Genomic DNA, 25,103 nt, shown 5'->3' with positions numbered 1-25,103 from the left:
AGTGTACATGTGTGTGAATGCATTTGTGTAAGAGAAGGTGCGTTGTGTACATGAGTGCATTTGTGTGAGTGTGTAAGAGTGTGCAAGCATGCATTTGTGTGTGCGTATATAAGAGAGTGCATGCAAGAGTGCATTTATGTGGTTGTGCATGTGTGTGGGTATAAGAGAATGTGTGTGAGTACATTTGTGTGAGAGTGTGCATTTGTGTAAGAGTGTTTGTGTGAGAATGTGTGTGTGTGAAATCCCCTCTACCCCACTGGTCCATCACCCGGTTCCCTGCCAGTGAATTTGGGGACAAGTGTGTGCATGTGTGCGTGAATGAAGTGCCCCATGTCCTCCTGGTCCCTTACCCAGGGTCCATTCCACCAAAGGTCTGTCCAGGCCTTTCTGCTTCCAAGACACCCTGGCAGGGCCCCGACCATCTGGGTCGTACTGCAGCTCTGTGGAGGGCCCCTGGGGAGTCCGGTGGCAGGAGGGGCAGCTGCCCAAACTACCCAGCAGAGCCTCCCTCTGCACCCCTGGCTTGGGTGCCCGCCCCCGACCCCTGACTTTGGACACAGCGTCCTTCTGGTCCAGGGTCGACCTCAGGTGCAGTGACATCTGTGCTGTTACTGGATTGTCACCTGCACCTGATACACTCTCGGTGGGTGGATGGGTAGATGGATGGGTGGATGGGTGGGTGGATGGGTGGGTGGATGGGTGGGTGAACGGGTAGATGGATGGGTGGATGGGTAGATGGATGGGTGGATGGGTGGGTGGATGGGTGGGTGGATGGGTAGATGGATGGGTGGGTGGGTAGATGGGTGGGTGGATGGGTGGGTGGATGGATGGATGGGTAGATGGGTAGATAGGTGGGTGGATGGGTGGGTGGATGGGTAGATGGATGGGTGGATGGGTGGGTGGATGGGTGGATGGGTAGATGGGTAGATAGGTGGGTGGATGGGTGGGTGGATGGGTAGATGGATGGGTGGGTGAATGGGTAGATGGATGGGTGGATGGGTGGGTGAATGGGTAGATGGATGGGTGGATGGGTGGGTGGATGGGTGGATGGGTAGATGGGTGGGCGGATGGGTGGGTGGATGGGTGGATGGATGAGTGGGTGGATGGATTGGTGAGTGGGTGGATGGGTGGGTGGATGGATGGATGGATGGATGGATGGATGGATGGGTGTGTGGGTAGATAATGGATGACAGATGAGTGACATGCCGATGGACGGGTTAATGGATGTATGGGTGGTGGTGCGTGGGTCAGTGGGTAAACGTGGGTGCGATGGTAGATGGTGAGTGATTAGTTGCGGACTGGATTGATGGCGGGTGGTGGATGGGCAGATGACGGTGAGTGGTTGATGCGTGCACAGGTGATGCAGGGGCAGGTGGACGGGTGGATCGTGGGGTGGGGGAGAACGGTGACGGTCAGATAAATAGATAAGGGAACAGATGACGACTTTTACCAGCAGCATCACCTTGACTGTCCTGGGCCGAGTGTCCACACAGGACAGGTGTTCCTGCCGACCGCATCTTCTCTGCTGGCGTCACCTGACCACTGTGTATTAATAGCGCCTCTGAGCCTGCCGTGTAATTAGACCCGAGCACAGTCACGGAGACTTATTTTCCCACAGAAATTGACTGCGCTGCAATTGCTCCTTAATTTATGGTGCCCTGAAAAATTAATGGGGCTGAAATCGCGGTGATTTGCCTCGGTTCTTTCCTGTGACTTAAAGGGAGGAGGGAGAGGACAGAGGCTTCATGTGGCAGGAAGGGGAGGAGGTGTGAGGGTGCGGGATGGCGACAGCAGGGAGGCTGTGGAGGGAGCCGGGAGGGGTGAGGGCGGCTGTAGCAGGAAGGGGAGGGGCTTAGCTGTGGCGGGGAGGGGAGGGGAGGTCTCGGCTGTGGCAGCTTCTGGAGAGTCAGGACTGCCTGTTGGCACCCAGAGGCTGCCTGGACAGTGCGGGGTGGGCTCCAGGCTCAGGGCTTTGGCGGCCTTGCTGGGCTCATTGTCTCTTCAGGGATGGGTACAGGCCAGAGCACTGGAGGGTGAAGTGACAGTGCCCTCAGTTCCGCATCCCTACAATCCCCACCCTCCACCCCATCCCCTCACCCCATTCCCTCACTCCCCACAACCCCTCACCCCATCCCCTCACCCCCACCCCCTCACCTCCCTCACCCCCACCCCCTCCTTACAGCCCCTCGCACTCACAGCTGCCTCTGAGGAATTTTCCTCCAAGAGAAAGCGAGGGACCTTGCCTCCCCTTAATGAGCAGACCCCAAGCATGTCCCCCTCCTCTGCCCTCGTGGATGTCCTGCAGCCACTGCCCCGACCCGGCCACTGGCGGGTCCAGGTGGGTCCAGGTGGCCACTGTGCTTCTGGGTGCCCAGCTCCCCGCTGCCGCTGACCTTCTAGCGGCGCTGCAGAACTTGGGCGTCCGCTTCTCTCAGGGCAGCCAGGGGACAGGGCAAGGTGTGGGAAAGGGGAGCTGCTGGACCTCCCGGAGACACATGTGCACACACGTGAGCACACATGTGCATATGTACACATCACGCATGCACACATACACACGTGCACACATGCACACACACACATAGGCACACACATGCACACACGTGCGCACTCTCCTGCCCCTCATGCATTCAGCCTCAGCTCCAAAGCCCGCCCTGCTCAGGCATGGAGGCCCCATGGACATAAGTCCTGCCTGCCCCGGGCTGGGGGTCACCCCAAGGGGACTCGGTACAGCCTGGCTCAGTGTGCGACCAAGCCTGTGCCAGGACAGGGCTCACACCTGGCGGGAAGGGCCCCGGCAGCACCCACGGAACCACCTGACGGGCGCCCACGCGGGCTGCTCTCTGCAGAGCGGGGCCCAGACCCAGGGCCCCACAGTGTTCAGAGTCCAGGGCGGAATAACCCACAGATTCAAGATCTCACGGGGGGCGGGGAGGTTGGGGGGCCAACAGGGGGTGGGTCAGGGGAGTCTAGGGGAGTCTGGGGGAGTGTGGGGGAACCTGGGGGAGCCTGGGGGTGCCTGGGGCAGCGGGGAGCAGGGGACTTGGGGTGGGTGGGAGGAACAGCCTGGGGCGTGAAGCCCCCCACCCTGACCACCCCTCCCCTGCAGCTCTACATGTCCGTGGACCTGGGGAGGACGTGGACGCTGCTGCAGGACCGCGTGACCAAGGACCGAGTGTTCTGGTGAGCCCGGGGATGCAGCCCCCAGCAACCCCTCCCCCCGCGCCTGGGCTCTGCCCGCTAGTGCCCTGGAGACACCCCCACCCTGCCTGCCACCACCAGGGCAGGCTCTGGGCATGCTGGGGGCCCACACACAGGCCCAGGGTGGCACCCTCATTCCTGTGCCCTCCAAGACCACGACTGGCACTGCCAAGGGAGGGCCAGGCCGGTGGCAGAGGGACCACGTGCCCCACTCCCGCCCTGCCCTGCCTATGCCTGCTCAGCCTGCTCAGCACGCACACAGACACACGGACAGATGGACACACGGACCCCAAACACACAGATACAGACACAGGGACATACAGGTATGCAGACACGTGAACACAGACACATGGACACACAAACATAGACTCACAGACACATGGACACTCACAGAGACAGGGAGATAGACACACAGACAGACACAGTGACACAGACTCACACACACTGAGACACACACAGGCAGACACAGACACAGGTGCACGCACAGACACAGAAACACGGGTGCACACACAGGCAGACTCAGATACACACATGACAGACACACAGACACAAGTTTTTCCCCATTTATTTGGTTGGGGGTTCACTCGGGCCCCTCTGCCAGGCCACCCCTGTGAGGGCCCAGGCCAGTCACTCTCAGGCTGAGGGCGTCCCCCTGGGCCCTCGGCCCCGAACAGCACCTGTGGGCGGCCCGTTCCTTCCCTGGCCCTCAGGGCTGCCATCTGCCCCTGGCCTGGCGCCAGCAGCCTGGGAGAGGCTCGGGGGCGGGGGTCTGCGCCCCTGGACAGTGTCGGGAGTGGGGTCCTCCCCAGCCCGGTGCCCAGCGAGCAGTACATTCAGGGGCTCGGGCGTGGCAACACGCAGGCTGAGCCCGCTGTTCTGACAGCGTTCTGGAGACGCTTCCTGAGCCGAGTGGGGCATCTACTGTGCTGGGCAGGAAGGGGGCGAGGGCGTTGTCATTCCTGTGAGGGGCAGGCCCTCCTGAGAGGCTGGGTCTTCCCTGCCTGGACAGGAGTGAATGAATGAATGAATGAATGAATGAGGAAGTGAGGGAATCACTGGTTAAGTGCATGAGTTAGTGAACATGTGAATGAAAAAAGGAAGGAGTGAATCAGCGAGTGGGTCGGTGAGTGCAGGGGTGAGGGAGGAAGGGAGTGGATGAGAGTGGCGGGTTAATGACTGAGTGGGTCAGTGGGAGGCAGAAGTAACGAGCACTGTGCGAGTGAGTGAGTGAATGGCTGAGTGGGCAAGTGAATGAATGCATGGGCGAGTGAAGGGATGAGTGAGTGAGTGAATGAGTAGTGAGTGATGTGAAACTTTCTGGAACTTACCCCCGCTTGCGGGTGTCATACTCCGCACCGTGGGCCTGAGGGCTGCCCATGAAGGGCCCACAGTGGAGTGTGAGGGGAGGGAGTTTGGGGGCCACACGGAACCCCCTCCCGCCTCATCTGCGTCTCCTGGGCCCCGGGCCTCACTGGAACGTTCTGTCAGGAAGCTCAAGATCCAGCAAGGTGTGGGGGTCTGGGGGGGCCTGGGAGCTCCTCTGCTCAGGCAGGTGGCCAGAGCCAGACCTCCCAACGGCACAGCCCCGGCCACTCAGGGCCAGCCAGGGCGTCACCCCGGGAGGACCGTGGGGGCGCCTGTCCCCAGCCCAGCCTTCTCTTCCAGGGCCGTGTCTGGGGTGGACGCCGACCCGGACTTGGTCCACATGGAAGCCCAGGACGAGGGAGGAGGTGAGCGAGGTGGGGGCCGGTAAGCCGGGGAGAGGGGCTGCAGCCAGGGGCCGGCCGCTCCCACCCTGACAGTCCCTGCAGGCCCTGGGCTGCCGCCCGCGCCCCACCGGGGACCTTGGCGGGTGCCCCATGAACAGTGGCTGACCAGAGCCTGCCTGGGGAACATGCCCCAGGGCCAGTGAGGGGGTCCTGCTCCCCCCGCCCACGGAGGAGGCTGAAGGCTCATGACGCTGCACCCGGCACCCCTCAGGCGCCTCAGGCCTGCTGCGTGCGCCCAGGGGAGTGGGCTGTCCTGTCCTGGGGCTGGCAGGATCACAGCAAGATGAACAGACGGCGGGTGTGTGAGGGAGGCGGTGAGAGAGGGGGTGGGGCGAGTGAGGGGGCGCGGGGATGAGAGAGGGGGTGGAGGTGCGTGAGGGGGTGAGGGGATGAGAGAGGGGGTGGGGCGAGTGAGGGGTGAGGGGATGAGAGGGGGGTGGAGGTGAGTGAGGGGCGAGGGGACGAGAGTGGGTGAGGGGATGGGGAGGAGGCAGTGGGTGAGTCTGAGAGCGCGAGTGAGTGACCTAGTGAGCGAGTGGTGTAGTGAGTGAGGGGTCAGTGCAGGCCATGTGGCTGGATGTGGGGGTTCCTGGGCAGCCCCGGGGTGCACGGTGCTAGCCCTGCAGGCCCCACCCGCCTCGTGTTCCGCTGGGTCAGTGGCCAGTGGCAGTTGCCCACACACGCAGAACCGGACGCTGTGTGCAGAGTGGCCCGTAACTGTGGGGGGTGGGCTGCCTCTGACGCAGCCGCTTCCTTCTCTAGACGGGACCCCGACGTCAGCAGGGCCCTTGGCACAGGCCCTGTGGCCAGCCCGCAAGTCCGGGGTGTGGGGAGTGGACAGCAGGGCGGTGTGGCCAGCCCGCGTGTCCAGGGACGGGGGACAGACAACAGAGCGGTGTGGCTAGCCCACCGTGTCCGGGGCGTGGGGAGTGGACGGCAGGGCGGTGTGGCCAGCCCGTGTGTCCAGGGTATGGGGGACAGACAACAGAGCAGTGTGGCCAGCCCACCGTGTCCAGGGTGCAGGGAGTGGACGGCAGGCGGTGTGGCCAGCCCACGTGTCCAGGGTGCAGGGAGTGGACAGCAGGCAGTGTGGCCAGCACGTCCCCTCCTGCAGGCTGCCGCTACGTGACGTGCCGCCTGCACAGCTGCTCCGAGAAGACGCGGGTGAGCCCCTTCTCGGGGCCCATCACCCCCGACTCCCTGGCCGTGCAGGACGATTACATCTTCCTGAAGGTGAGGCTGCCTGGGAACTTGAGTGGACGACGCTTTGGGGACACAACGAGAAAACGCCTCTGACTCTCCAGGGCTGCTCCTGTCCCGTCCCCGCCCAGCGCCCCCTGGGGGCTCAGCGACGCTCCCGGGCCTCCGCCCCCCACCGGGGTCTCCCATGGCACCGGCCCCAGGCCCATGTACCCCTCCAGTTTGGGTGACGGGGACACCGAGCTCCACCCCGGCCCCCAGCCCCCTCCGCCTGCACCCACAGACCCACCCCGACTCCCCTGAAGGCTCCTTGGTCGCCCCCACTGACGGGAGCTCAGCCCTTCCCGCACAGCCTCACCCCCTCCCAAGGTTGAGGGCTTCTCCCCGGCACCAGGCCTCACCCTGTGCTCCAGCGTCTCCGCCGGGCCCTGGCTGTGCTTCGCCCACCCACAGGCAGCCTGTGGCGGCGCCCCCTGGCCTGAGGAGGCTGGAACTGTCCCCTTCATGCAGGCGCCGACCTGGCCTGCAGGCCAGCTCAGCTCCCACTCTCTGGAACGGAGACGCCCGGCCCCGACTCCGTCTCTGCCTACGCCACTCTCTGCACTGGGCCACAGCTGCCCATGCTCCAAGTCCCACATGCTGCCTCCTCCAGGAAGCCCTCCCCGGCTTCCACCTCGAGGTCAGGTCCACTGGTTGCCCGCTCCTAGCACCCCAGCTCCATATTTACCTCACTGGAAGCCAGGGCCGCGCCACAAAGCGTGTGAGCAAGGATGGGCGGGCTCTGGGACTGTGGGCCACACTCAGATCCCTGCTGAGTGCCAGAGCGAAGATGGCATCAATGTACTAACGGTTTCAACCCAGGAGAGGAGTCCCTGGCCTCTGGCCCCCGCCCCCGCCAGCCTGGGGGCCTCCCTGTGGGGAACAGGGACACTTAGGAGAGGAAGCATCCGGGATAATGGCTGTTGGGGTCTCGCAGAGCCTACCGGACTGGGGGCGGGGGGCGACAAGAACAGGTCCTCCCAGGTGGCCGGTCTGTGGGTCCCCTGTCGCCTCGACCCCATTGCCTGGAGCTCTGCCCTGACCTTCGGACGGACCAAGGCTGCTTGATGCCGGGGGTGGCCCTGCAGTGCCCGGGGACCTCGTCCCAGAGTGGCGCTGCCTGTGGAGTCACCCCTGCAGCCCCTGGTGGCTTCTTGCCTCATGCCTTGGTGTCTCCTTTTGTGATGTGAGCTAACCCTTAGCCAGTGGCTTCTCCACCGGAGGCTCGTGAGATCTCCCTCGGAGGGTTTGTCTGACTCAGTGGAATGGAGGAGACAGGAAGACTTCCCAGAGGAAAGGCATTTGGGGTGGGGCTTTGAAGGATGAATAGGAGTCTGCCCGCTCGAGGCCAAGCAAGTGTAAACAAAGTGAAAGAGCACTTTCACCAGCAGAACACTGTGTGTGAGTTTCCCCCTTGAGGCTGTGGCTTGACAGGAAACAAAACCCTGAGAGACTGTTTCTTCCCTCCCGTTAGACAACCTCGGCAAACCGAACCAAATACTATGTCTCCTACCGTCGCGGCGAATTTGTCCTGATGAAGCTGCCCAAATACGCACTGCCCAGGGTAAGAGCGGCCCCGTCTGCGGGGCCAGGGCCCCTCGGCCCGTGAAGTCGGATAAGAGCAACTGTGCGGTTCTCCCACCCCGGCTCCTGCCAAGCCTGCTCGTCCTGGCTTCCACCTGGGCCGCGTCCCTCCCTCTGCCTTTTCTTCCCCAGACACCTCCAGAGCATAGGCGAGCCTAGGTGTGAGCCAGAGGCTGTGCTCAAGACTGTGGCCACAGAGCCCCTCGGGGGCAGAGCCGGGTGGAAAGTCCCAGCAGACCACATGTGAGAACAGCAGCCTGAAGGGGGGGGGGCCGCCTTGGGGAGCACTCAGGACAATGTCTGTGCAAAGGCCCTGGGGCAGCCAGGCCTGGGGACATGTTGGACCCTCAAGGTCGCTAGCCAGGGGCTTAGGTGCCCCTTGCTCTGCTGCTTCCACATGTCCAGAGCCGAAAAGGGGAGAGTGTCCATCGCCATCTCCGTCTGTGCCCAGGAAGGGCAGGGAGGGGAGGACCAGGCTGCACAGAGGTGGGGGCTGTCCTGGAGGGCCTCACTGCCCCTCTGCGAGTGGGGGTCGCGCCCAGTGCTCTCTGAGGGCGTACTCTAAAGGACCAGGGTTCCACTCTGCTTCCTGGTCCTCCAGGAGACGGGCGTGTGTCCCGGAGCCAGGGGACGGGCCCTTGGTGCTCTCTGTCCGCTCCAGCTTCCACACTTGGCACAATGGAGGCCTGGGAAGGGCCAGGAGGCGCTCGCAGAAATGGGGTCCCCACACTGTAAAGTGTCCCCTGTGTCAGGGCAGACCAGTGACCAGTTCTGATACTGCCATTGTTGTGGCCTCAATGTCCTCACGTGGCCTCTGGGCCCAGGACCCGCTTTCTGACCACCAGCCTAGCGCCAGCGCTCCCTGCCCTGGGTCTGGACAGTGATCCCCACCGGACGGCGACCCCTGGGCCCCTCCCCTTGGACAGTGACCCTTGCCCCCACTCCTGGACAGTGACCTCCCCCAGTCAGCAGCTACCCCCCAGCCCCCTCCCCCTTGCTACAGCCTGACAGAGTTTGATGGTGAATCTGTGACTCTTGTCTCTCCCAAACCGTCCCCGTGTTGGTCTCCTCAAGGAGTGACGTCACACAGATGTGGGGACATGGGCCTCCCGCCTCCTCGCTGGGCCCTGCCAAGGCCGTTTGTAATTGAATCATAGCAGACACATGAGTCTATGGCTGAGAATTTTCTGGAAAGACAAGTGAGAGCCACTTGAAATTCCAGTGTCCCTGTCTCCGAGCCCCCGGTTGTCCCACTAAAGCCAGCTCAGGGTTTGGCATTGAGGCTAGACGCATGCACGCACATGTCCAGGGGCAGTCCGGGAGGCCATGCGGGGCGGATGGGTGGGCCCCACGCAGCACTCCCTAACTCCATAGTACACTCAGCGGGGCCGAGTACTCAGGGAAACCGAGGCGGCCGTGTCCGTGCCACATGCCAGCACTCTGGGCTTGAGTTGTTTCCTGGCAATGGTCTGAAATAGCCCCGAGTTTCCCCAGCAGGAAAGGTCTACGGGTGTGTCCCGTCTTTCATGCAAAAGACAAGAACAGAGAGAAAAACACAGATCTCCATCAAATCTAGAAACATCCGTGAGCGTCAAGAAATCGGCTTTAAAGTAAAAGACTCCCTGATTGGTGGGGAATTTACTGAAGTGAAATAGAATTCAAAGGCAGAAGCTAGAGAGGGAGCTGTGCCTGTGCGCCTCGGCTGGGTGACGCATTGCAGCGCATTTCCACACTTCTGTGTGTCCCTGCCATGGCCCCCCAAACAAGGGTCTCTGCGCTCCTTGCTGTTCGCTGCTTCTTATCCTGGAGGTCTGCACCCCCAGACGCCCCCGCATACCCAGACACACACAACCCACACACACATACACACATGCATACACACACTAACACACACCCCACGCACGCATACACAGACACACACACCACACACACACCGCATACACATACAGAACCACACACATATACATACCCCACACACACATATACACGCACAGACACATACACCACACACACCATACAAACACGCACACACACATAGGCACACACACCCATACACATACACCACACACACACACACACACACACACACACACCGCATACACATACAGAACCACACACATATACATACCCCACACACACATATACACGCACAGACACATACACCACACACACCATACAAACACGCACACACACATAGGCACACACACCCATACACATACCACACACACACACACACAAATACACACATGCCTACAGCTGCTGTTGCACCCTGGGGCTCACACGGGCCGGAGCTGCTTTGTTTTATTTTTCTTAGTTCCCTCTTGGAAGCCAGCCCCTGAAAGCTGGCACTGACATGAAGGGTCTAGAAAGCCGCAGGACACATCAGGAAGGCGCAGCGTCGGAAGGCCAAGAAGTCAGCGACCCCTCCTGGCACCCGACCGAGCCCGTCTGGCCACTGGGCTCAGCACCAAGGGACAGCACGAGGACCGCAGAGAGAACCGGATCCCTGCAGAGTGGACGGGGAACCGACAAGTGCTCCTGATGGAGAGCGGGAGGCAGACCGAAGGAGGCTTCTAAAGGCCAAGGAAAATGTGGAGAAAATCAAGGAAATGGTGGATGGTCAGAGCAGAGAAGCCAAGAAATGAGCCACGAGACGCAGCAACATGGCCATGAACAGCAGCTGAAACCCAGCCTGCACTCGGGCCAGCTGCAAACTGCAGACTGTGGCGAGTGAGAGGCCACAAAAGCAACAGTAGGGGACAGGAAAGACGGGGATGGGCTCCCTCCGAGGGAGCGCGAGGTGCCACTCGGGGAGTGGAGTCCAGGGGAGAGGGAGCATTTATGGGAAGAATGACCCAAATGTCCCTAAGTCAAGGAGAGGCGTGCATGGAATGTTCGGTTCCGGGCAACACGAAGACAGAGCCGCAGCCCCGACACATGAGAATCAGCCATGGGAAGGAGAGTGTGGGAAGCAGAAAGAGGAAAGCCAGGTGTCACCTCCTCCATGCAGGGCCGCTGGATTATCTCCGGTTTCACAAGGAACTGGACAGCAAGAAGGCGTGGAGCCTGGTGGCCAGGATGGGGAGGGCTTCAGTGAAGGTGCTGGTCTGGTGGGCTGCGCCCGGCCGTTATAGAGCTGTGTCGCTGCCACGCTTACCAGGACGGTCGAGCATCCCCAAATCCCTCTTTGGAATGGATATACTGCAGCTGCTGGTCGACCCCACACCCCCACTCCTGTCTCCTCCCCCACACCTGGCTGCCTCCTGCCCTCCCTATCCCCCAGTTCTGCAAAAAGGGTCTCCAGTCGTTTCGTTCAGTTCACTTGGAGGGGTGTATCTTTTGGGGGGAGGGGTCAGTCAGTCAGGCCACTCTCCAGAGTGACCCCTGGCCGTGTTTCGGGACAAAATGTGGTGCCAGGGATGGGTTTGAACTTGGCTGGCGGGTGCAAAGTTGGTGCCTCACCCCTGCATCTCTCCTGGGCCCAGTCATCTCGACAGCCAGGAGCAAAGCTGCTGTGCGTGGGGCTGGGGCGCCCTGACATGGCATTCCCAGCACCCACCTGATGCCTCCGCAGGACCACCTGAGCGACTCTGTACCTGCCTCCTGGCTTCCCGCGACCATCACTCCTCTCCCATGCTCCTCTGGGGCGGGAGGCACATTTCAGGGTGCTGACTGTCGGGATGGGACTCTCCAGCACGCCGTGTTTGGGGACCCCCGAGTGTCGTGCCCTGCTGGGCCCTTCCCTGGGGAGGCCGCAGAGTGCCCAGAGTCCAGTGGGCTCAGGATCTCGGGGCGCATGGCCTCAAGGTTGGACACAGGGGGTAGGGTGGTGAACACAAGCCGTGCAACAGCTCCCGGGCACCCATTTCCTAGCCTGGAGCTGCTGTGTCAGGCCCGTGCCCCGAGGTGGGGGTGGGGGCGGCCGGGCAGGGGCTTCGGGCTCCCCTGCCCGCGCCCTGGAGCCCTGCGCACTGCAGCCTTTCCTGCCTGAGCCCCACCTGAGCCCCTGCCCAGGTCACCACAGCGCCCACCACTGCTGCCCCGCCTAGTCTGTGACCGCTGGGAAGAGCAAATGGCTTTGGCCACACTCTGGTGTCGGAGGAGGGTCATGGAAGGCACACCCCAAAATGCAGAGTCGTGCAGTGGGCCAGGATGAGGGGTGCTTGGCACGGCCGTCTGGACAGATGGCTAGTGACAGCCCTTTTGTGCCTGTCCCCTGCATACACACATATGCATGTGTACACACATGTGCACACTCACATGCACATGCATGAGCACATGTATAGACACTGCACACACATGCACACACAAGCACATATGCACATGAATACATTCACACAAATATGCACACATGTATACATGTACACACATGTTCACAGTGCACATGCTCACACATACACTGTACACACATGTGTGTGCATGTACATAACACAGTATGCTCACATACACAGGTGCATGTGCATGGATAGATACACACATGTGTGCGTGTATGTGAGAATGTGCACATAGTGCACACATGCACACTCACACACGTGTGTACACACGCATATGTGAACAGCGGTCACTGAGGCTGGAGCTGGACCCCGACAGCCTTAGGCTCCCATCTTGGTGTCGGGAGCAGCCCCTCCCCAGACAAACCCCCCTTTGCCTGCCCAGGGGCACCCTGTGGGCTGCCTGGGCTGTGAGCCTTAAGTGGATGCCGAGGGGCACCCCCTTTGCTGCCAGGGCGCGATGACTCGGGTGAGTCAGCCCCCGGGGCAAGCCCTGCTGGCCCGCTTCTCCAGCTGGGACCCAGCTCCAGCACCAAGAGGACCCGCCAGGCCCCGAGAGCAACAAGGTGCCAGTCTACGGTGTGTGGAGGCAGAAGTCGAGAGCGTGGGGCAGCTGTGGGTTTCCCCGCCAGCCCTGGCATCCTCCCTCAGCTGATGGGCACGCAACATCAGCCACATCCGGGAGGGCGGGTGGGGGAGCCCAGGGGCCCTCAGGGTCACCCACACACGGCCCAGCCCCTGCGGCCTCCCCCCCACCCCAGGACCTGCAGGTCATCAGCACGGACGAGAGCCAGGTGTTCGTGGCGGTGCAGGAGTGGTACCAGACCGACACCTACAACCTCTACCAGTCGGACCCGCGCGGAGTGCGCTACACGCTGGTGCTGGAGGACGTCCGCAGCTCACGGCGGGCCGAGGAGAGTGTCCTCGTTGACATCCTGGAGGTGGGACGGGAGCCCGCCAGTACCCGGGTGGGGGGTGGTCGCTGGCATCCCGGGTGGGCATTGCTGAGCCACATCCTGAGTAGGGGTGGAGGCCATCAGAGCCTGGAGTGTAAAAAACATCTGCCAGGGGCAGCTGGCCGCCCCAGTTCGGGGATCAGCCCCAGGCTGCTCGCCCAGCCAGGACGGCCCAGGCACGGGGCAGGCACAAGAGGAAACGGTTGATTCAACAGTTGATTTTTACTCCATTCTCTCCACGCGCCTGTTCCAGTCTCTCTGAGCCCCCCATTCTAGTGTCACACGGCCCCTCACTCCCGTTTCCTCCTGTCTCTCCCAGCCCCTCGTCCCTCCATCCCAGCTCTCTGGATTCTCTGTCTTTCACTAGTCTCTCCCCCTCTTCTGTTCTCTCTCCACCTTGCCCTCTGGACTACACACAGTCTGGTAGCACAATCAACATAAGAAAGCCCTTCCTGAGGGCCCACCGGGTTCAAAGGAAATACCACCTAGAGGCATTCACCTCCTCAAGCATCTTAATTAACATCTTAATATTAGATACTTTTGTATGGGCACAGTAAGAGATACATTGAGGCTTGCAGGGCAGCTCTCCTGGGAATATTTTGCCACAGACCCAGACTATAGCACTCAGGTCAGATTAGTCATTCCTAACCCTAGCAGGGTCCGAATCTAGTTATTACTTTTTGGATCATGACAGAATTTGTCCATGACCAAGCTCTTATAGTTAAGCATTAGGCACTTTGGCCAGGTCCATCTCGATGCCCGGGTAGCACATAACTCACCGCTTGCTCTGGGTCCATCCCGTCCCTCATCGGGACCCTGCTTTTGGGGGTGCTAGGAAGTAAGGGCAGCTGAGGCTTAGGTGGAGAGAACAGATGCCCAGGAGGAAATTATCATGCAGAGTCAAATGACTCCCAGGTTACAGAAGCATAGCATCTGCTACAGTCTCCTGTGTCCGTACAAAAGGACTTGGCTCTGAATAAACTATGCAAAGGACTCAAGGAGAAGAGAAAAACAATATTTACAAGTCAACAGCACACAAAGAAAGAAATTACAAATAAACACAGAGGAATGGGAGCACTGTGGTGGGAGTAACCCAGTAAACCTAAACTACCTGAGGCTATGTTATTCTATACCGGAGGGTGGCAGCTCATCCTCCTGGGGACTTCGTGTTCCACCCACATTCTCTCTCAGGTGCGGGGAGTGAAGGGCGTCTTTTTGGCAAACCAGAAACGAGATGGGAAGGTAGTGACGCTTATAACCTACAACAAAGGCCGAGACTGGGGTCACCTGCAGCCCCCCAGCACGGACATGAATGGGAAGCCCACCACCTGCAGGCCGGTGAGTATCCCCCGCCGCGGGGAGGGTGCGAGGACAAGCCAGGGGGGACTTTCTGGGCCTGGACCCTCTGTGCCGCTAGAGGGACACGTGTCTCCGCTGCCTGAAAGCCATCCCCAGAGGACAGTCCCCTCTGGATTGTAGGAAGGGTATCCTTCCTCCTCAGAGTATCCATTGCTACACAGGGTGTCTATTACTCCCCAGAAGACACTCGCTCCCCAGGGTATCCTTCCTCCTCAGAGTATTCATTGCTGTCACTGTCACTGTCATCCCGTCCTGGTGCTCATAGATTTGCTCGAGCGGGCAGCAGTAACGTCTCCATTGTGAGACTCGTTGTTACTGTTTTTGGCATATCGAATACGCCACGGGTAGCTTGCCAGGCTCTGCCGTGCAGGCGGGACGCTCTTGGTAGCTTGCCAGCTCTCCGAGAGGGACAGAGGAATCAAACCCAGGTCAGCTGCGTGCAAGGCAAACGCCCTACCCACTGTGCTATCGCTCCAGTCCATTGCTATACGGGGTATCTATTACTCCCCAGAGGACCCTCACTCCCCAGGGGATCCTTCCTCCTCAGAGTATCCATTACTACATGGGTATTTATTACTCCCCAGAGGTTCCTCGCCCCCAAGTACCTATTGCTCTCCAAGTAACTATCCAAGTACCTATTGCTCTCCAAGTACCTATCCTTACTCTCCAAGTACCTATTGCTCCAAGGGGTATCTGTTGCACCCCAGAGGATCCTTACTCCCCAGGGAATTGATTCCCCTGAGTATCTCTTACTGCCTGGAGTATCTTTACTTCCCAGAGCACCCTTAGTCCCCCCAAAATCTCTTACTCACAAGAGTGTATCTTATCTCCCAGGGCATTATTACTCCCCAGAAGATCTCCTACTCCCCAGAGTACCCTGGTTTCCCAGAGCCGGTTCTGTCTACCCAGAGGCTCTTACTCCCCACAACCACCCACACCCCGCAGAGCATCTCTTCCCCCCAGAATCATCGCTCTTCACAGCCGTCCCAGCACCGCGGGCTGGCACACATAGTGTGTTGGGGGTTACACACCTGATTTGGGGGTATCTCTCCAGTCCCTGTGTGTCCTCACGGGGAGCTCCAGGACGGTGACCGCAACCAGGCAAGACTCTGCTACGCCTCCCGCCCCGCCCTCAGCAGCAGGGGTTGCACTGGCTGAGAGTGGAGGCGGCTGATTGTGCCAACATCCCTGCCCTAAGGACCGGCTGTGAGGGGCGGGGCTCAGGATGGTGATGGTGAGGGTGGCATCAACACCCCCTGCCCCGTAGCATGTGCACTCCCAGCCGAGTCTGCTTCTGTTTCTGCGGGGCTCCAGTGCGCCTGCCCAGACAGGAGCCAGGCCCCCGAAGGCCCTCGGCCAGGCAGAGGGGGCGAGTCCTTCAGATATGCAGGCACCCTGGCCATGCCCAAGGACATCTGGGGCTCAGGGCACACCGTGGCCCTGACACTGCTCAAGGATCGCCCCTGTGTCCCTGCGCATGCCTGAAAACGGGGTCCCCAGCCCAGCAGGCTGCGAGGAGACAATGGGCACAGCCAGCGCCTCACCACAGTCCCGGAACCAGGCGGGACCCCGCCCCCGCCCCCCTACACACAGATCAGACCCCGGCCAGGGGAGGGAAGGGCACACTGGAGAGTTGCTGCGGGCCAGCTGTCTCCCCAGGGAAGGGACCTGCTCACCTCTCAGAGCGACTTTGCTCACAGCCGGTTCCTGTCTGGATCTGGCGCTGAGGGACAGAAGTAAATGGCTGTGTGAGATTTCTGCCCCCGCCTCCAGGGGGACAGGGGACCCAGCGGGACAGAAGAGATGGGCACAGTGGCCAGAGCCAATGGTACGGAAGCCAGAGGCAGTGACCCAGGGCACATGCCCCGCCCCACCCACCGTGTTCCTGCTTCAGCCTCCCAGTGCCCGGAACGCCAAGAGACCCAGGAATGGGGACAGGGAAACGCATTGCAGAGCCCGAGCACAGAGCAGGAGTGGGGCCTTCTCCAGCGTCTCTGAGGGCCCTGCGCAGGGGCCATCCTCCGCCCTGCGGGCTCCTCAGTCAGAGCCACTCCTGGGAAACCTGCCTCAGACAGGAAGGGCGGGAGCCTGGTCAGCAGACACAGAACACTCCAACTTGACTTCAACCCACTCATAACCACTCACACCCAGTCACACCACTCACACCCAGTTACACCCACTCACATCCACTCACTCCCATTCACACCCACTCACACCCATTCACACCCACTCCCCCTCATACCCAGTCACACCCATTCACACCCACTCACACCCAGTCACACCCACTCCCCCTCACACCCAGTCACACCCACTCATACCCACTCACACCCATTCACACCCACTCATACCCAGTCACACCCCCTCACACCCACTCATACCCACTCACACCCATTCACACCCACTCCCCCTCACACCCACTCATACCCAGTCACACCCATTCACACCCACTCCCCCCACACCCAGTCACACCCAGTCACACCCACTCCCCCACACCCAGTCACACCCAGTCACACCCACTCATACCCAGTCACACCCATTCACACCCACTCACACCCAGTCACACCCACTCCCCCTCACACCCAGTCACACCCACTCATACCCAGTCACACCCATTCACACCCACTCCCCCTCACACCCAGTCACACCCACTCGTACCCAGTCACACCCATTCACACCCACTCCCCCTCACACCCAGTCACACCCAGTCACACCCACTCCCCCTCACACACCCAGTCACACCATTCATACCCACTCATACCCAGTCACACCTATTCACACCCACTCCCCCTCACACCCAGTCACACCCACTCATACCCAGTCACACCCATTCACACCCACTCATACCCAGTCACACCCCCTCACACCCACTCATACCCACTCACACCCATTCACACCCACTCCCCCTCACACCCACTCATACCCAGTCACACCCATTCACACCCAGTCACACCCACTCCCCCTCACACCCAGTCACACCCACTCATACCCACTCACACCCATTCACACCCACTCATACCCAGTCACACCCCCTCACACCCACTCATACCCACTCACACCCATTCACACCCACTCCCCCTCACACCCACTCATACCCAGTCACACCCATTCACACCCACTCCCCCCACACCCAGTCACACCCACTCGTACCCAGTCACACCCATTCACACCCACTCCCCCTCACACCCAGTCACACCCATTCACACCCACTCCCCCTCACACACCCAGTCACACCATTCATACCCACTCATACCCAGTCACACCTATTCACACCCACTCCCCCTCACACCCAGTCACACCCACTCATACCCAGTCACACCCATTCACACCCACACCCAGTCACACCATTCATACCCACTCACATCCACTCACTCCCATTTACACCCACTCACATTCACACCCACTCACTCCCACTCACTCCCACTCACACACATTCACACCATTTCTACCCTCACAGCCCTTCACTGCTGGGTTCAGAATGAAGACCCGGCTCATTTGCAGGGAGCTGGGACTCCTCAGAGACACGGGCAGAGAGGGGTTGTGGGGGTCCAGGCAGGGGGTCTCCTGCTCAGGGCGGCTGGGAGCTGAACCCACCCATCTTCCCATAGACTAGCAGAGCCGGGCCTTGATCGGCCCCCTCCCCCACAGGCACCACACGTACCTCCGTCCGTCAAGCTGCTTCGGGGTGGCCTTGGGGACCCATCTCCGCCCTCATGTACCCCGAGAGCAGCCCCTCTGTCCAGGAAGCCTCACACGGCCCCTCTGGGGCTGCCTAGACATGGCCTAGACATGCCTAGACATGGACGTTGCTGCAGCCTGCTGGGGCCCGTCACATCCCAGCACTGGGGGATCGAGGGGCTCCCACAGAGGTCACGGGACCCCCGATAGGAAAAGGGAGGCAGGTCCCTGGGGCTCCCAGCACCCACTCAGCGGCCTGCTTTCCAGGCATGAGGGAGCGAGGCCTGCTCAGGCCCTGGCACACCAGGCTCCCCCCGGAGAAGCCCACCTCACAGCAGCACTCACGCAGGCCACCCCCTGGAAACCCCCCATGGCTCGGGCACCCCAGGGCCCTGCCGAGGCCTGCAAGTGCCCAGCTCCTGGAGTCTGGCCAGCAGAGGCCGATGGGGGTCCCCATGAGGATGGGCCCGGGTCCCGCACAGCTCCCCCACTTGGCTCCCTTCCGTGCCCTCTGCCTCGGTGCCCCACCGTGAAGCGGGAGTGGGGAGGGAGGTGGGCAGAGGCCCCTGCAATGAGCTCAGCCAGGCCCCGGGGGGTCCGCAGCCTCATGCCCTGCGTTGGTGCCAGTTCTGTGGGTAGCAGGAGCACCACTGCGAGAGGCTCCAGCCTCCCAGACACCGTATGCCTGACTCGCCCTGCGCGGCCTCCGAGGGTCCGTCACGCTCACCAGCCCACTGTCACCCGCAGCCTGACTGCCATCTGCACCTGCACCTGCGCTGGGCTGACAACCCGTATGTGTCGGGCACCGTCCACACCAAGGACACTGCCCCCGGGCTCATCATGGGCGCAGGTAGGCTCCGCTCACCATACCGGGCCCGATGCCCACGTGCTGCGCTGTGTCCACGGGGGCCAGTAGTGTCCACTACTCTGAGGAGCCAGGTCTGGTGGCCGGCTGGAGTGAATGTGTGGTCAGCAGGGCACATGCGTGAGCTAGGTGAGTGGAAAGATAGGTGGACTGAGGATGTCTGGGCTGTGGACAGACGGACGGATGGATGGGTGGCTAGGTGCAATAGACGGATGGATGGATGGATGGATGGATGGATGGATGGATGGATGGATGGATGGATGGATGGATGGATGGATGGATGGATGGGGGTAGGGGTGGACACATGAATGGATGCAAGGATGAACAGATGGACAGATGAATGGATGGACAGATGGATGGATGGATATGCCGATGGACAGACAAATGGACTGTAGGTGGATGGATGAATGGACAGATGGACAGATGGATGGATGGATATGTCGATGGACAGACAAATGGACTGTAGGTGGATGGATGAATGGACAGATGGACAGATGGATGGACACATGAATGGATGGACAGACAGGTAGAGGACAGATGGAAACAAGGATGGATGGATGGATGGATGGATGGACAGATGGATGAATGGTAAGACAGATGGACAGGTAGGCAGATGAATGGTTTAGTGGGTGGGTGGATGGACGGTTGGAGAGATGAACGGGTGGACAGTTAGATGATGGCTGGGTAATGGGTAAATGGGTGGGTAGGTGCCCAGCGGGTGGGCAGCACCGGCCATGCCTGACGTGTGTGTCTGAGGCTGCTGTGGTTCCTCCGAGCTTTCCACCTGCGTCTGCTGACCTGCCCAGGACAGCCTGTGTGCGTCCTGAGGTGCTGGCTGGCCAGGGCAGTGCCCGCTGGGGCCCCGGGGTGTGTCCATAATGGCCTCAGTGTCCTCTGGCCCATCATCCTGGGCCTCAAACTCCTGGACCAGGGGGGCAGCATGACACCGTGTCCCTGGCCTGTCTTCCACTAGCATCTCCAGGGCCCCTGTCTGCTCCCCAAACACACAGCCCCGGCCTCTGCCGCTCCGGCAGCCCCCAGGATCTGCCTCACCCCGAGAGTGGCCTTGGGGCTCCCCTGAGCATGACTGAGGGAGGTCATGCTCCCCGCTACTTGGGCCCCGCCCAGTGTACACTCGGCAACCATCCATGGCCTCTGCTGGCCTCAGAGAGCCTGACCATGTGCAGATGGCTGGGCCTGTTCCAGGGCAGCCCCCGGGTCGCGGGATCCCGCCTTGATGGGGGGGGGCACGGGTGGGGGGGAAGCTGGGCACTTGGCTGCAGAGCCTGGGGGGTCTCTGGAGCTCCCTCCGACCTCAGGCCTGGGGGGAAGCAGGCTGGCCCTGGAGCACCCCATTCCCTCCGACAGGAAACCTGGGCTCGCAGCTGGTGGAGTATAAGGAGGAGATGTATATCACGTCCGACTGTGGGCACACCTGGCGCCAGGTAAGGGGCCCGGCGGGGCCCGGCGCCCCTCCAGCCCCCATCCTACCACCTGCCCATTCCCTCGGCCCTGCCAGGCCTCGCTGGGCCTTCCAGCCTCGTGGGGCCACAGTCCTGCCCCAGGTGCTGTGATCGGGACGCAGTGGGGTGCACCCTCACTGTCTCCCGCTGCAGCAGCCGCTCCTGAGCACCAGCAGGCACCATTGGCCCCCAGTTGCTCCTATCTGCAGCCCGAGCTAGCGAGCTGGCGGTAGAGGCTCTTTGTAATTCTGCAGAAACAGGCATGGCGGGTCTGCCCATGAGAGGAAGCCCCTTCCCCCGGGCCCGGAGGGTACCAGACCAGCCCTGCACCTCGGACCTTCCAAGTAGCTGCTTCCCCAAGCCCGACAGGGAGACCCAAGCCAGCCTTCTGCCTCCTGTTCCCATTGCAAATGGAGAAGGGGTGTCATGGCAGGAGACTCCGGTGAAGCCACCTTTGTGTCAGGGCACAAGAGATACTATTATATTTGGGGGGGCACATTGGCAATGCTCAGGGGTTACTCCCGGCTCTGTGCTCAGGAATAATTTTTGGTGGTGCTCAGGGGACTGTATGGGATGCCAGGGATTGAACCCCAGTTGGCTGCATGCAAGGCCAATGCCCTCCCTTCTGTGCTAGGGTCCCTGTGGGGGAGGGGACACAGTGGAGATGGGGCGGTGGGCACAGGGCTAGTGGGAAGCAGGTAGGACAGTGTGGGCGACCGGGCCTCCCCAGCAGAGGAACAAAGAGACGGGGGACCACAGACTGATGGTCAAAATGGACCCTTTAATGCATACTTATAGCACACTGGGACTGCACAGTGTGACTGATCACTTACAGAGCTAAAGCACCTCTGCAGAGGCGATTCTCTTGGGGGGATTAGCCCCAGGAGACGCTCTGTCTCCCAGGGATGTCTATATTGTTCTCCCTTTCCCTTTAGTTGTACATATTAAACAATTATGTTTACTTCTTTTTTTTTTTTTCTTTTTGGGTCACACCCAGCGATGCTCAGGGGTTACTCCTGGCTTTGCACTCAGGAATTACTCCTGGCGGTGCGTGGGGGACCATATGGGATGCCGGGGATTGAACCCGGGTCGGCCGTGTGCAAGGCAAACGCCCTACCCGCTGTGCTATTGCTCCGGCCCTATGTTTACTTCTTATTAATACCTACAATAATTTGGATAAACACAGTAAGAGATAGAGACTCCAAAACTTAGTTCTCTGGGCTCTGAGGGCAAGCAAGGCTTTCACTGGAATTCCCAGACTAGGTTCTCAGACCGGTTCAGCTTGTCCTTCCCCGTGGGAGTCCTGTCTCGTAAGTCGTAAGGGCTTTCTAGACTGCCCCATTTTGATGCTGGGGTCCACCCAAGGCCCACGGTGGGACCTCCCCGCCTTTATGGGGTGTTAGGAACTATGGCAAATGAAGCCTGAGTCAAGTTATTATGATGGATGCCCAGGTGTAGATATATTTCAGAGCCAACCAACTCCTAAATATTAGAAGCATAGCATTAACGGTCTTTCTGTGTCTAAGCAAAGAACATTGCTCTATAGTAAATACGAAAAGTTATAAGGGAAATATAAAAGAAAGTAATTCACTTCAAATACAAAGTCCAGAATCACCAGAAGTTTTGACTTACAAGTAACCAAGACTAACTTGGGGAATGTAACAATGAGAGGTGAAGTGCAAAGGAAAGGTTAGAGATAAACTCAGGGGAGTAGGGTGCCCCCTAAGAGAGCACGGTGACTTCTCTGGGGGAGGGAGGAAAAGGGGCAATTAATTGATGAAGTCTAAAGCACTTAGGCTCAATATCCAAAACACATGTGTGCAGGTATATAATACCATGTGCACAGATGTACACATGTATCCACATATGTACATGTGTGCAGAGCATTGCACACACAGCATGGGCATACACAGTGCATCACACTCAGTGCCGTGCATGCACGCACACGTACACACAGACATGCACAGTACTGTAACATGCAGACACACATGCACATGCCCAGCGCTGTGCCCAGTACACAGCTGGGTCCTGGAGGTGCGCCTGGTTCCTTCCGTGCTCTCAGCAGCCCAGTCTCCTGGGCCCCCCATGGAGTGGGAGTGAGGGTCGTAGAAGGCAGGGCACAGAGGCCTCTGGAAGTTTCGGGCACTAGAGTCGCAGCCTCAGTGGAGAGAGACCCGAGGCTCTGTCTGAGGCACAGCACTCGCAACCTGCAGGGCCTGGCAACTGGGAGGGGCTCGCTCCGAGCAGTCTCTGTGGCACTCGCGAGCTCGCTATCCCCAGGAGGAGCCGTCTCTGCCTCCCCGCAGGACTCAGGGGTGGCCCTCCTCCTGGGCATTTCCGGGCGCCAGACTGTCACCCCTTCCTCGGCACCCCGCTTCCAAGCTGAGGGGACCTAAGATGCTGCGTCTACATGCAGCATGGGTGGGCAGAGGGGGCCTGCGTCTACATGCAGCATGGGTGGGCAGAGGGGGCCTGTGTATACCGCACGGCACCCCGAGACCAGGCATCACCCCACCCCTCTGGACCCTGGAAACCACAAGCAGGAGCGCCGCGGGGTGTCTGCGGCTCACCCACGCTGGTGCTGGGGGACCCCTGCTGTCTGCACCCACCTGCAGCGTTGACCCCGCCCACCCGCAGCGCTGGCCCCGCCTCACTCGGCCCCACCCACCCACAGAGCTGGCCCCACCTCACTCTCGGCCCCGCCCACCCGCGGCGCTGGCCCCGCCTCACTCTCGCCCCCCCCCCCCCCCCCCCCCGCTCTGTTCTGCCCTCCAGGTGTTTGAGGAGGAGCACCACATCCTCTACCTGGACCACGGCGGGGTCATCGTGGCCATCAAGGACACCTCCATCCCCTTGAAGATCCTCAAGTAACGTGGGGGGGCTTTCTCTCCACCTGGAATTCTCGCAATGCCCCCAGGTCGGCCTCCTTGTGGGGCCTCATCACAGTGGCCCCAAGCCCCACCCCAGGGGTCCCCGCAGGCTGGGCGGCCCTCCCCATGTCCATTCTGGGCTGGCCAGGGAGACTAGAAGATGAAGGGCAGGCAGGGTGATAGCCCACAGCAGACTGGAGGGTCAGCAGCCTCTGAAGCTGGGGGGTTCTGGGCTAGGGGTGGGAAATTGGGGGGCAGCTGCAGAGGGCAGGGCAGGGAAGATGGGAGCCCAGACCCGCAGAGTCATCTCGTACTGAACAGCCTGAGGCAGAGGGTGGGGACGGTGGAGAAGCCTCGGCCTCAAGCCCCGCCCCTGCCCTCCCCCCCACCCCCTGTGGTGTCCAGTACTGCTGGGACTGCCCTGGGGTGTCCAGACACGGGATCACTGGAGTCCCCAGACACAGAACATCGCCGTGGGGTGCCCTGGCTCCCGTGGGACTTAGACACAAAACCCGAGGGTGGAGTGGGTGGCCACAGGGCCGGGAGGGGCAGGCCTGGGGGTGGTCGCCGCCGAGGGCGGGGCGCGCTACACTGTGCAGGTGCCGCGCTTCCCGGCAGGTTCAGCGCCGACGAGGGCCTCAGCTGGAGCACGCACAACTTCACCAGCACCTCGGTGTTTGTGGACGGGCTGCTGAGCGAGCCGGGGGACGAGACGCTGGTGATGACGTGAGTGTCCCCCAGGCGCGATGGGCCCTGAGGTCTCCGACCCTGGCCCGCCCCGCCCTCCTCCTGACCCCCATCTCAGCCTGACCCATTCCCCACCCGGTGCAGCAAGGCAAGGGTCCCTCGTTGTTTGGGGGTGCAGAATCCTGGTGCTCTCGGCCCACTTGCTACCTCATGGGACTTGGGGGGCTTGGGACAGCCCCCAGTGGAGCCACTCACAAGCCATCGGGCGCGCAACAGCGTGGACAGGTCCAGCAGGGTCCCGCACCCTGGGCCAGTGCAGGCCCCTGGGGAGAGGTGGGGGCGCAGCCCAGCCTCGCTACAGCCCCTCTCCCCCTCCCCAGCGTCTTTGGCCACATCAGCTTCCGCTCGGACTGGGAGCTGGTCAAGGTGGATTTCCGGCCCGTGTTCTCCAGACCATGCGGGGAGGCCGACTATGACCCCTGGGACCTGACCAACCTCCAGGTGGGCCAGGGCTCAGGCTGGGGGCGGGCCTCTGACTGACCAGCCCTTCCTAAGAGGCCTGGGCCCTCTCCTCCAGGAAGTCTCCCCTGATGGCCCTTCACAGCTGTTCCCGTAGTGGGACTGAATGGTCCCTGTTGGTGGAGAGGCTGCGTGGGGCTGAGGGTCTCTGCCCGGGGTGAGCAGAGTTGTGTCCTCAGCACCTAGGCAGGGACAGTGAACCTCCCTGTTTCTGTAGCGGCCAGTGGAGTGCCCACCGGCCCGCCCAGGGTGCCCCGAACAGCTTCCACAGCAAAATGCTTAGTTGACCCTGGAGAGGGGGACAGAAGGGGGACCCGCTGCATTTCACACCAGGGTTTTGGAGTCGGGGTGCTGCGGGGGCTGGGGGGTGCGCAGCTGAGGGGCCTGTTCCAGTGGCGGAGACCGCTGTGTGTGGCCTGAGTTGCACAGCGCCAACCCACCGCGCTGGCCCCGCCTCACTTTCTGGGCCCCCCCCCCTCACCATCTGCGCTGGCCCCGCCTCACTTTCTGGGCCCCGCCCACCCTGTGCGCTGGCCCCGCCTCACTCTCTGGGCCACACCCACACCTGCCCTGGCTCCACCTACCCACCGTGCTGGCCCCGCCTCACTCTCTGGGCCGCCCCCTACCCTCTGCGCTGGCCCCCGCCCA

The 25,103-nt window shown here is 61.0% G+C and overlaps 1 protein-coding gene across 1 annotated transcript in view; it reads left to right on the top strand.

The window, feature by feature from the left end:
• The window catches only part of SORCS2 (sortilin related VPS10 domain containing receptor 2), a 124,844-nt gene that overhangs the window by 86,913 nt on the left and 12,828 nt on the right, over positions 1 to 25,103 (top strand). The window contains exons 5-15 of the mRNA XM_055137377.1: positions 3,107 to 3,180; positions 4,864 to 4,928; positions 6,082 to 6,200; positions 7,681 to 7,770; positions 12,823 to 13,002; positions 14,209 to 14,355; positions 18,799 to 18,901; positions 20,285 to 20,361; positions 23,155 to 23,246; positions 23,868 to 23,975; positions 24,317 to 24,437. Coding sequence (XP_054993352.1) covers positions 3,107 to 3,180; positions 4,864 to 4,928; positions 6,082 to 6,200; positions 7,681 to 7,770; positions 12,823 to 13,002; positions 14,209 to 14,355; positions 18,799 to 18,901; positions 20,285 to 20,361; positions 23,155 to 23,246; positions 23,868 to 23,975; positions 24,317 to 24,437 — 1,176 coding nt within the window. The remainder of the gene's footprint in view (positions 1 to 3,106; positions 3,181 to 4,863; positions 4,929 to 6,081; positions 6,201 to 7,680; positions 7,771 to 12,822; positions 13,003 to 14,208; positions 14,356 to 18,798; positions 18,902 to 20,284; positions 20,362 to 23,154; positions 23,247 to 23,867; positions 23,976 to 24,316; positions 24,438 to 25,103) is intronic.

Source organism: Sorex araneus, chromosome 5, assembly GCF_027595985.1.
Source record: "Sorex araneus isolate mSorAra2 chromosome 5, mSorAra2.pri, whole genome shotgun sequence".
Classification (NCBI taxonomy): domain Eukaryota; kingdom Metazoa; phylum Chordata; class Mammalia; order Eulipotyphla; family Soricidae; genus Sorex; species Sorex araneus.
This window is presented reverse-complemented; position numbering and strand designations above follow the sequence as displayed.